This window comes from Stegodyphus dumicola, chromosome 8, assembly GCF_044657685.1.
Source record: "Stegodyphus dumicola isolate Sdum_Otavi_A_Nest chromosome 8, ASM4465768v1".
Classification (NCBI taxonomy): Eukaryota; Metazoa; Arthropoda; class Arachnida; order Araneae; family Eresidae; genus Stegodyphus; species Stegodyphus dumicola.
In genome coordinates this window covers 176,763,187-176,775,987 of record NC_140775.1, presented here as the reverse complement: position 1 = coordinate 176,775,987, position 12,801 = coordinate 176,763,187, and the positions used below count along the sequence as shown (strand labels likewise).

Here is a 12,801-nt window from a genome sequence, read left to right as displayed (position 1 = left end):
AGTATTAATAATTCAACAAAAATGGTTTTCTGTCTAACAAGTAGTGAAAATTAAGATACAGATCCTTTTTAAAAGTTGTGCAAATATATAGTCTATATTTTTCTTGTAGCTAATAGTGCAATTCGCTATGAATCTGAATTTAAATGGGGATTTATGAAACTTAGGAAGAGCATAAAGGTTAGCGAATCTATTAAATGAGTATTATAGAAATGCTGAGTTTTATTTTGTTTATTATTGTAGTCTCAGTTGGGTAGTTAGTTGGAAAATATCGGCTTTTTATGTTCTGTTTGAAGAATTTGTTTGTAGTAAATTTTTCAAATAATACTACAATCTATTTTAGTGATTGTAAATTGCGTTTTAAAATTTTTAATAGTATACAATATTTTGGGCCAATTTTAAAGTACTATTAAATTTTTAAAGTTTGATTTTAGTTTTAATTTGTCCTTCCAGTTCGAAAAAACAGTATTAGGTAAACTAAATTGAATGCTACTCTTTATTATCAATTCGTTAATTTTTTTTCTATATTTTTTAAGCAAAATTTTTCATTCACATATCTGACAGGTGTGTATTTTGTTCCATATTTCATTCATTTTTTTTAAGTTGTAAGTTTCTGATGATATCCAAGTTTCCTGGGTTGTTATGTTGATAGTAGCTAGATAACGACTGAGATGGGTTACCAACACTCTTACTAGCAAATGTTCTTATTGCTAGGAGTAGGAAAATTGGTTTGTATACAAAATGGCGTGTCAGAAGCTCTTGGAATATTTCGGGTAAACATCACATCCGAAACATTTTATACATACTGTAAAAAAAAAAAAAAAAAAAAAAAAAAAACGCAACCAAGGGAATTAAAGCTTCCCGACATTATACAAATCCCGGGCTGTATACAAATCGCGTCTCAGAAGGTCTTGGAATATTTAGGGTAAACACATACCACACATGAAACATTTTATATACATACTGGCAAAAAATGCAGCCAAGGGATATTAAAGGTTCCCGACATTTGGGGTGCAGAATATTTATTAATGCGTTTATAGAATACATGCCTTCAGTTACTGGTTATGTTAAGACATTGATCAACAAAGTGAGTCAAGTTTTGAGATGATTAAAATAATTACTTGGGTCTTTTGAAGTTTATTGGCTCCTATGAGACCCGCGTAATTCCAGAATCAAAAGCATGCGTGATTTGGGAGTTTTATGTTAAGTATTGAAAACTTTAACCGATAATAGATGTTGATAATAAGATTTATTAGATTTTTCTGTAATAAAAATTAACTTGTTCTATCTTTTAGATGTCTTTATGCGGAAACCATCCATCTGGAAGATGAATCATGTGCTTTTGATACATATGAAGCAGCAGAAAGATACGATGTACCACAGCTTGGAATAGAATGTGAAGAATACATATCCAGAGTAGTGAATTATAAAACAGTGTGGACAATTCTGACAAAAGCACTTTTTTTTAATATGTACAAAGCAAAAGATGCAAGTTTGAATTTTATTTCTAAAAATGCTCAAAAACTGCTACTGTCGAAAGAATTTAAGAATGTAACTCTAGAAGCAGTACAGAAGATTTTGCAGTGCAGAAGGTTGGAGATTTCAGAGTATAAACTACTACATGCACTTACGGAATGGGCTATAGCTAATAAGGAAAATGGGTCTTTGAAGGAGCTTCTGAAAGAGATACATTTTGATAAAATTAGTGCGGGAGATTTTTGCAAGTTTACTGAAGATTATCCTGATGTGTTCTCCACGACCGATGCTCTAGCACTTATGAAACACATACAGAATCCTATTTACAAAAAGCCTGACTGGTGTTCGAGCATATTCATTCGTGAGGCTACAGAAGAAATTATTTTTGACGTACATGAGAGTAATGCTGGTATAAGTGTTTTTCAAGGGTCTAATACTGTACGTTCTGGGATACGTTCTGCTTTGAATATCGTTACACTTGCTCCAGCATTTTATTCTAGAAGTGGTTTTCAAGGGTATAATACTGGACGTATGGAATACATTCGGCTTTGAATATTACTACACTTGCTCCTGAATGTATTGCTACACGTGCTCCTCAGGGTAATCCTGCTCATTATCGAAATCACTCATCCATGCCCGTACATCCCGCGACCTCTGTGGACCTACAGCTGCTCCTGAATATATTGCTGCACGTGCTCCTCATGGTAATCCTGTTCATTATCGAAATCATCGTTTCCATTATAAATTATGCATTCAGAATAAAGGTTTACTTGTAGCCAAACGGATTTGTTAGAATAATTAATCTTTAATGAGCCTTTAAGTGAGTGAAAACAAATCTATTAGAGTTCATGTAAACGCAGATAGCAGTTTTAGTGAAAAAGGGATTAGATGTTATTTACAATAAAACCATGAAATTGTTGGAAAAATACACATCTAACATATTGGGTGATACAGCTATTCTGTAGATTTCGCGAAATTTTTAAATTTCGTCAAAAGGTTCGCCATAGATGATAAAATTAATCAGTAAGCTCGACAATGGTGAGCAAAACTTCGTTTTTAACAATTGACTTTCTGATCTATACAATGTGAACATCTGTTTTCTTTTATGTATTTCCAGATCTGCATACATTTTTTTGAGAAAAACTGAGTGTTCCAGCTTAAAAGAGCTTTCTTTTAAGTGCAATAGAAATATAGACTTCCAGTTGATTTGGAATAACTTCACAGCCCATTATCAAAATGACACTATGATTTCTTTACGATTGCAATGCGAATATTCTCCGCTGTTCAGGCTTCTTGTGAGTGCATGGCCTGAGTGTTCATTAACGCAATATTGCGTTTCATTCTACTCGTATGTTCGGATCTGCTGCGACACATATCTAGCAGAATAAACAATAAATTTTTGATTGAATTATATCTTGGTCTTAGTTTTCAAGTAGTAATGCGCAACAAATCCTCGTTTAAAGGACCTCGAACCAGTAAACTCAGAATTAATAGACGTAATTTGACGAATGTAGCAAATGCCGTTGACACTTTCACTACTAACCCCCCCCCCCCCATATAGTGCTCATGGAGGTAGGAAGTAAGAAGGAGTCGCCCTAAACAAGTTTCTCCGTACCCTGCTCTGAAGCACCGGCGATCCCTACGTGGTGACCAAAACATTGGGTCATTTACCATTGAGTTCTATGGGATTTGACGCGTTCGGGTGTAAATATTTTGTAATTACGTCGCAAATATACATATAAATGTATATATTTTCTTTTTCTACAACACTTCAGAGTCCTAAGTATGTGAAAACAACATTTCATTCTGAACGGAATTAAATGCTATACTTTTCACAGGACAGTTTTCTCAGAATGGTTTAATTTGAATGAAATATTTTCACAAGTTTTCGTTAATTACATTAGAAAAAAAAAATTAAGGTAATTCGATTTTATTCGGTTAAGGTACAAAAATTAAGATCAAAGTTTATTGTATTATTAATATTAAAATTATACATTATTTCTTTTCTATTTATAGAGCTTCTTCCTAAAATACTTTCTTAAATATGACATGATTTTTTGGCTTCTTTTAAATAGAAAAATGTAAGTCAATTTATAATTAATGCTCTATTCGGTTCATTTTAAATTAGAGAATTATTAGGAAAATAGTATTTGACTTTCTCTGAACATTTCTGAAAGGGAATAAAATAAGTTTTTTTTTTTTTTTTTTTTTTTTTTTTTTTTTTTTTTTTTTAAGTATTATTTAAAACTTGTAACTGAGTTATTATAAAATGTAAAGGGAATAATTCTTTTAATTATACTTATCAGATTTTTTTTTTTTTTTTTTTTTACCCTTCATTTCAACAATACATATTCCAAAACTCTTTATTACGTTCTTAAGTGCGCATCTCATAGCATTTGCTTTACAATACCTTTTAACAGATTGCTTTCCAATACGAACAGTTCTTGCTTAAATAGTTTTATAACGTATTTGTCAACAGGATTTCAATTTATGTTTACAGTTCAATATTAAGGTTATTATATATTTAGATAACATTTATAATCATTATAAATTAGATACATTTAATCATTAGATTTCTTTACAGTACTATCACAGTTGTTTATAAGTGAATAAATTCTTCATTTCAAATACATTTATAAATAATTTAATGAATATTTAAGTATTTTGTCAAAGGCAGATACATGCTTTTTGCAAGCACATGCATAAATACCCACACATATTTCCTACTTATCATTTCCGGCATGTGCGAATCTTTAATTTCTGTGTATTCACTATATTTTTCGTGTAAAGTAATTTACACTAATTTAGCATACACCCGAAAGTTTTACATAAAAAATATATATGAATATAATTTGAATGAAAATTATAAGTATTATTTTTAATACTCACTCAAAGGTCAGTTTTTCTTCAAAATTCCCCCACGATGGCATCTCTCTCTTTAGGCAGATAGCCCTTGCATGCGTTACTCTATTTAATAAAAACTTAATCTGACCTATGTGCCTAATTACAAATATTTTAACATACATAATTTTATATTTACATTTAGCCATCAAGTTTCAAACTTTTCAAATCTTCTAGAAAATAAATTTTGGCAGATCTCTTTTAGCAATTTTCTTAAAATCTATATTTTTGTAGTGCAACAGCTTAAAATTTTATAAAACAAATTCATAATCAAAATCGCTGTTGTTTGTTATCGAAAAATAACCAAGATGTGATTTTTGCGTAAATGTCAGTAAACTATACAAATTGCTGTTATCCATCACACTATGAATGTTTCTTTCATGCGAGAGTATCCCTTTTTTGATTTCTATGGAACTGTCGTGTGTCGAAATACTATCAGAATTTTGTCAAGCGAGCTTCTGAATGTAAACAAATAACACCCCGTCTGGTGACCCAAGCTTCAAAGCAGTGCTTCACTTCTAGCGCGGAATGGCCCCTCCTCCCTTTCCTACCTCCATGATAGCGCTCCTTAAATTCAAACGATCAACGGTCGTCCGTACGGCATAGATCGCAAAGCTCTCTTCGACTCTTTCCCTAAGGTACTGTTTGCCAAATGAATTGTAATTAGTTCATCTTTATTGTAGATGGTCTTGTCATAATATGTTTTTCGTGGTTCCTCATTTTTTCATTTTTTGGAAGGTGACTGAGAGGTAAATGGCAGCTACTTTGTTAGGAACTAAAATCGGTATCGTTTAAAACTTTTACACCGGTTTGTTTGTTAATGGACTAGAGGATTTTGGCTTCCCTGTTCCGGGAACTTAATCCCACACTACAGGTCTACTCCCCCTTTGGGCACGTCGTGGAGGTTCAACCTCCACTATTACCCTCCAGGAGAGCAGCGCACCACCTGGGGACAGGCCCCAGGCAGCACCGGTCGTCTAATGCTCCTACCAGTTGCTTGGGCGAGCCCGTCGCAGCGGGACATTACCCAGCGATCCCGGGGAAGACCCCCGGGTTACTAGAAACACGCCGCGCTAGGACGTGCCAGACTCCGGGGCCTGCCAATAAGTGACCTTTCCCAGAGCCTTCAGAACCACCAAGTTCATAAATTTTATACCCCCGTGGCCGAGACTGCCTAGGTACAGATCCTAGTACAGTGTTTCTGTTTCTGTATTTTAAGCAAACAGATCAGCGAAGGCCCTGACCTTGTAAGGGTTAGAGAAGAAAATGTTGAGGGAAATTCTTCTACAAGATTTTTAATGTGGCTACGAAGGCATAGTTATAAACATAGTTATAAAAATTATAAACATAGTTAATTATTGCTATTTGCAACAACTGAATAGTTAATTTTTAGCACAGCTTAGTTTTAAATGTTTTAATTTATAAATATTAATTTCATAAACGTTGAATATTCGCGTTTAAAGACAGATTTGTCAGTTTAAAGATAATTTATAAGATTCCAGATTCAAAATATGGTACATATGTGTTATCCTATCATCTGTGAAACTGCGCGATTTAGCGCTAGTTATATTCTAGTTATGTTAAACTATTTGGTGTGGGGTCCCCATAATATTTACGAAATCATAATCATTCCGCAAATCCAACACACGCCTGAGTGAAACTGTCAGTTTCTTCACTTGTAACGTAATATACTATTGCAGTTTTAGGTCACAAACTTTAATTTTTAAAGCAAAGTCAACGTTTCTATTATAAAAAATGCGTCAAACCTTTTCGTTTTTTCTTTGTCTGTATTGTCTTATCTTTACTTATTTTCAGATGCATTATGTAAAAATATTTGGTAATTGAAAATTTACTGTAATATGTTAAAGAAATATTAAAATTGATAAAATTTTTGGCGATACCCTGCTGCAGGTCCCTCGACCCCAATAGGGGTTGCGACCCACAGTTTAAGAAAACTCTGTTCTAGAGGGATGCGGCAACTTAAACATAACACCTGTTGTTCTGTATGATGTATGCAGGACTGATTCTCCATAGTCTACGTTTTTCATGAGTTATTATTGTTCTATCTTTTCACTGTATTTTGAAAAAAAAAAAAAAAAAAAATAAATAATTGAGACCTGCCTTTCGCAGAACAAAAAGTAGTAGGTTATTTTCAAAGTTAAGGAATCCTATCATTAAACAAAGAGTGTAATGTAATAAACGAGTGTACTGCAACCCTCTGGCCGATAATATTCGGCCTTATGGGGTTGAGGCAGCGTACCCAACCAACACCTCCTTATAGAAGGAAGCCGGGACACTGAAGCGAGGGGAAGCTCTGACGTCACAGGTAGTCGTCTCTGACTCACCTCGCTCCTTCAAACAAATTCAAAGCCCCGTAGTTGAGCCAAGAGCGACGAACGTGGAGCGGTTATTTGCGTTAGCGACAGAGTTTTTATATTGTCTCGTGCTTTTTTTATATATTGTCTCGTGCTTTTATAATTTCATACGATGCCTCATAAATGTGCTGTAGCCACATGTCGTGGTAATTATAAAAACGGACCAAAAGTGGCTGTATTCAAGTTTCCAAATGAGACTCAACTCCGGATGAAATGGTTAAGGAGTCTACGAAGAAAAGATGGCTTTCAACCTACTAAACATACCAGAGTAAGTTCAATTTTACTGCATTTTTTATGTTCTGTATCTTTACATTTTTTTATTACTTTTATTGATAGGTATGTGATGTTTATGCTTACGATATTAGATTTTGATCTGTGGGTAAGAAGTTTTATGTTTGAAAGAATTTAATCTTGCCTGTTTTAATCATTTCAAAAAAATATTTTCCTTCAAAGTTTTATGAATGAAATAAAGTTCCATATAACAGGAATAATTCTAAATTTAGTAGTTACATAAATGCCAATAATTTGTAAATGCTTTCTAGTATACTGTGCATGCAGATTCTGTAGTTATTCCAAATTTATCATAATTTATATGACAAGGAACTACTAAGTAATCATAATAGGTTTCATTTTAAAATTTTTGTAATGATATATGAAAGTTTGGTATGATGTATTCAAGGTAATTATTTGTATTTGGTAACCAGTGTTTGTTGTAAACAATTATCTCAAATATATAATTTTCTTTAAATGTAAATAAAGCTGTAATCATTATGATGAGCATTCCAGATTTTACAAATTACTTAAATTATACACGTAATTGAAATGATATTACTGGTTTTTTAATTCGTATTTATGTATCAAATTATTTATTTAAATCATAGGGCTTATTGACTTCTGTTACTAAATATTAACATGCATCTAACTTTTGTACTCACAACAAGTTGATTTTTGAATATTTTCTTTTATAGGTATGTGAATTACATTTTCGATCAGATGAAATAATACGAGAAATCGAAATGTATGATGAGAAATCAGCGAAGTTAATTAAAGCCCCAATTTCTAGGCCACGTTTGAAGAAAGGATGCATACCTTCTCAGTTCCCTGATGGCCCATCCTACATGTCATCAAATTCTGTATCGAGAATGTCACCAGAAAAGAAGAAAGCTCGTTTAGAAGAGAAATACCTGGAGAAAGCGATAGAAGAAAGTTTGAAAATGAAAGAACGGTATGATAATGAACGATCATTTGAAAGTTTAATTGAATTCAATAATTGCCTAGAACATCAGATTTTAGAAACATTTTGGACAACTGTACATACTGAAAATTCAACTATGTTACTTGATATTTTAAGTGACCCAGCTCCAGAAATTCAGAAATCGGTAGTAATAAATGAGGATTTAACAGTATGTGTTTATATTAAAAACATCGCTATAAAATCTATTGGTAAATTTGTTTTCCCTCTAAAAATTAGTAATGTAAATATGTTTCTAGAAGTACTAAAGGAAGTTGAAAGTCTGTCTCATAACTTACAAAATGAAGAATATATTAAGAATTCTATACAAATTGTGGATGATATGCTTTCAGAATTGAAAAGAGTGTTACCTGAAAAAGAAACTGAACTGAACTTCCTTTCAGAGCAAGTAAATAAACTAAATGTAAAGAAAGAGAAGTATCGATATACTCCAGATTTACTTATTTTTTGCAGTTTGTTAAACTCGATCTCACCGCATGCATACAAGTTTTTACGACATTCAGGTTACATTTCTATTCCCCATCCAAGTACTATTCGTAGAATTTGTTCAATGTTTTCTCTTAATCCTATTACTGAGCAATTTAATTATGACTTTTTAGGATATGTTAAACAAAGATGCAAGGATTTAGAAGAAAATGATAAAACTGTAATTATTATGATGGATGAAGTGCATTTAAATTCATGTTTCGATTTTAAAGGAGGAAATTTGTGTGGCATGGCCTACAACTGTGAAAAAGCTGCTACAAGTGCTTATGTTTTTATGATACGTAGCTTATTATCACCTTTCAAGGATGTGGCACATATATTACCAGTTAAATCATTAAATGCTGAGGATCTGTATCAATATCTTAAGAAAATTCTAATTGGTTTAGAAAATATAGGTTATAGAATTGTGGCAGTTGTCTCTGACAATAATTCAATAAATAAAAAAGCCATGTCATTATTTTGTATGCCTCCAAAAATTAGTATTGTGTATAAAAACCCTGCAGACTTATCTCGGCCACTATTTTTTGTTATTGACTCAGTGCACATCTTGAAGTGTGTCAGGAACAACTGGATAAATCAAAAAACTTCTGGGCAATGTTTATTTTATCCAAATTTTGAAAATTTTTCCAAGGTCGAATCAGCGGCATTTGCATGCATAAAAAGTCTCCATTCATTAGAGGCAGGCAGAATTGTAAAATATAGTTATGGTTTGACTCTGAAAGCTCTGTATCCAACCAATTTGGAAAGACAAAATGTCAAGCTAGCATTACAAATATTTGACAGTCGTCTTGCAGAGGCAATAATGGTTATTGGTAAAGAAAATAGTATTTTAAATTACGAAACAACAGCTGAATTTATTAAAATTATATCTACATGGTGGTCAATAGTCAATGTCAAAAGTATCTTTAAAGGACACCATAAGATGAATGAGTATCAAAAGCCGTTAACTGTGCAAAATGATGATGTTAGATATATTTATTTAAATAAGTTACTTGAGTGGTTAGATCAGTGGAAACTTTTAGGCTGTTCTAGTGGTGGACTAACTAAGGAAACACATTTTGCATTAACACATACTAGCTATTCGTTGCTCGAAATGGCAAGGTATTGCATTGAGGAGCTAAAATTTACTTACTTTTTACCAGGAAAAGTTCAGACAGATCTCCTAGAGAATAGATTCGGAAAATATAGACAGCTGGCTGGTTCACAACATAATATTTCTATAAGGCAAGTATATGAAACTGAAGCAAAATTAAGATTACAAAGTCTTCTGCCAACTGTTATTAAATCATCAAAGTATGGAGGAATTCCTATTTATCTAAATTGTAAAAACCTGTGTATTGAATCTCTGGAGCAAGAAAATATTGGATGCACTTTCTCAGGAAGAATAACTATTACAAATGAAGATATACAAAATGTTCAAAATGACATACCAATTTTAATGTATATAGCTGGTTACTGTAGTTATAAAGTTGTGAAACTATTAAGCTGTGATATTTGTAAAGGCAATCTAACTATTGATAAAGAATTAATTGTAGAAAATGAAGGACAGTCTAGGATGAAAAGATTTGATAGAGGACTTCTATATCCTCATCCTGATGTACTAAATTCAGTAATATATAATTATGTTGTTATTCAAAAACTTGTATCTGAAGAATTTGAGAATGAATTTTTATTTTCTGCAAATCAGAGGGATATAGCATGTAACTTTAACTCTAGACATACTGATAGAAAATGACATTTTTTTAAATCTAGATGATTGCCCTAAAGCTCATGAGTCACAGAAAGTGTTAAAGCAGACTCTTTGGTCATCAACGAACACATTTTTAAATAATTATTGCAAATTAAAGAATGATACACTAAACCAGAAAAGCATTGCAAAAGAGCGCAAATTGAAAACTTTAAAGCATAAATAAAAATATAATGGGTGTTTAGCAATTAAACATTTAAAAAATGTAGGTTTTAATTCAAATGATGCTGTATTTCATAGACTAGTAAGTTTAGTAACTATAATGCATGTAACAAGACACAAAAAATTAATTGCAAAACCTAGTGATGTTAGTTCAGATTTATTTCTGTTGAAAAAATATTTTCGCATCTAACAGTTACTGTTACACATTATTGTGAATTCCTTATTTTTTGTATGCTTATTTTTTTGAATGAATATGAATTCCTTATTTTTTTGTATGCATGTATGCTGTCTGTTTAACCTTGAGATCACTTGAAAAGTAATAGTAACGAAAAATTCATTTCTATGCATCTATGTAAATAAGTGTCTGGGTTGTATTTTAAGTGGTCCTTATTATTAATGTGGATATCAAATTAATGTTAGCATATGGTAAGATTCTTTATCATTATAATTGACTTGAAATATTGAAAAATTCATTTCCTTGCCCTTAATTTGTTGTGTAAAAAAGTGCCTGCGTTATGTTTTTATGTGGCCACTACTTTTATCATTTGGGTATAATTTTGGTGTTAACATGATAAAATACTTTATCAAAGTAACAGTTATATGTTTCAAAATGCTTACAAAATGTTATGTATATAATAACTGCCACTGTTATACTGGTAATGGGTCATTATACTTTTGTTGATATGGACAGATACTGACTGTTAAACATTCAGATGACTTGAAATATTGAAGAAGGCATTTCCTTGCCTTTAAATTGTCATTGCGTAAAAAGGTGTCTCGGTTTGTGTTTTAGCGCAGCCACTACTTTTATCATTTGGGTATAAGTTTGGTGTTGACATATGGTAAAATGCGTTCTCCTGATAAAAGTTATGTTTCAGCATGCTTACCGAATGATATGTATATAATAACTGCCACTGTTATACTGGTAATGGGTCATTATAATTTTGTTGATATGAACATATACTGACTGTTTTATATTTAGATGACTTGAAATATTGAAGAAGGCATGTCCTTTTTTTTAATTTGTCATCGCGTAAAAAAGTATCTCGGTTTGTGTTTTAGTGCGGCCACTACTTTTATCATTTGGGTATAAGTTTGGTGTTGACATATGGTAAAATGCTTTCTCCTGATAAAAGTGATGTTTCAGCATGCTTACCGAATGATATGTATATAATAACTGCCACTGTTATACTGGTAATGGGTCATTATAATTTTGTTGATATGAACATATACTGACTGTTTTATATTTAGATGACTTGAAATATTGAAGAAGGTATGTCCTTTTTACTTCCTTGTACGAAGTAAAAAGGAAGTATTGTAATCGCGAAAAGTTTCAGGCAGCATATTTCACCGAAAATATCCATTTTGACCGCTATCGAATGCAATTTAACGATGTTTTTGCACCATATCTGTACGTAAGGACAGAATAAAATACTATTTTCCTTCAAAAAAATTATAAAACTGCTTAAAAAAACTTAAATTAATTCTGAAGAGAATTTTTCGTGGCTTCTGTACGAACGTATGTATGTACGTTCGTGCGTACGTACATATCTCACATAACTCAAAAACGAGTAGCCTCAGAACGTTGAAATTTTGTATATAGGACTGCTATAACATGTATATGTGCACCTATATATATCCACTCTATGACTTGAAATATTGAAGAAGGAATTTCCTTGCCTTTAATTTGTCATCGCATAAAAATGTGTGTGGGTTATGTTTTAAGTGGCCACTACTCTTATCATTTTGATATAATTTTTGTGTTAACATATGGTAAAATGTTTTATCGAGGTAACAGTTATATGTTTCCAGCATGATTAGAAAATTGTATGTTTATAATAGCTGCTGCTATTATACTGGGAATGGGTCATTATAATTTTGTTCATATGGACATGCACTGACTGTTTTATATTCAGAGCACTTGAAAGATGATAATATTGAAAAATTCATTTTCGTGCTGTTGAGTGTTTGCTGCATAAAATGGTATCTGGGTTGTATTTAAATGGCTACCACTTAATGTTTAGTAAGTGGTTATCATTTGGTGTTAACATACTGTAAAATGCTTTCTCATGATAAAAGTTGTGTTTCAGCATGCTTACAAGATGACAAGTTTATGGTAACTGCTGCTTTTATACTGAGAATGAGTCATTATAATTTATATTTTTTATATGGGCATGTACTGACTGTTTTACACTTAAAAATATTGAAAAATTCATTTCCTTGTCTTTAATTTGTTGTTGTGTAAAAAAGGGTCTATGTTGTGTCTTTAAGTGGCCATTACTTATATCATTTGAGTATAATTTTCATGTTACCATATGATAAATTACTTTATCAAGATAACAGTTATGTGTTTCAGCATGGCGACAAAATAACTGGTTTGTAATAACTCCTACTATTATTCTGGG

General features: G+C 31.9%; 1 protein-coding gene across 1 annotated transcript in view; it reads left to right on the top strand.

Annotated features, from left to right (window-relative positions):
- The window catches only part of LOC118189289 (BTB/POZ domain-containing protein 2-like), a 38,004-nt gene extending 35,173 nt beyond the window's left edge, over nt 1-2,831 (top strand). The window contains exon 3 of the mRNA XM_085823056.1: nt 1,293-2,831. Within this exon, the coding sequence (XP_085679182.1) occupies nt 1,293-2,025 (733 nt within the window). The 3' untranslated portion in view covers nt 2,026-2,831. The remainder of the gene's footprint in view (nt 1-1,292) is intronic.
- The last annotated feature ends 9,970 nt before the right edge of the window (nt 2,832-12,801 follow it).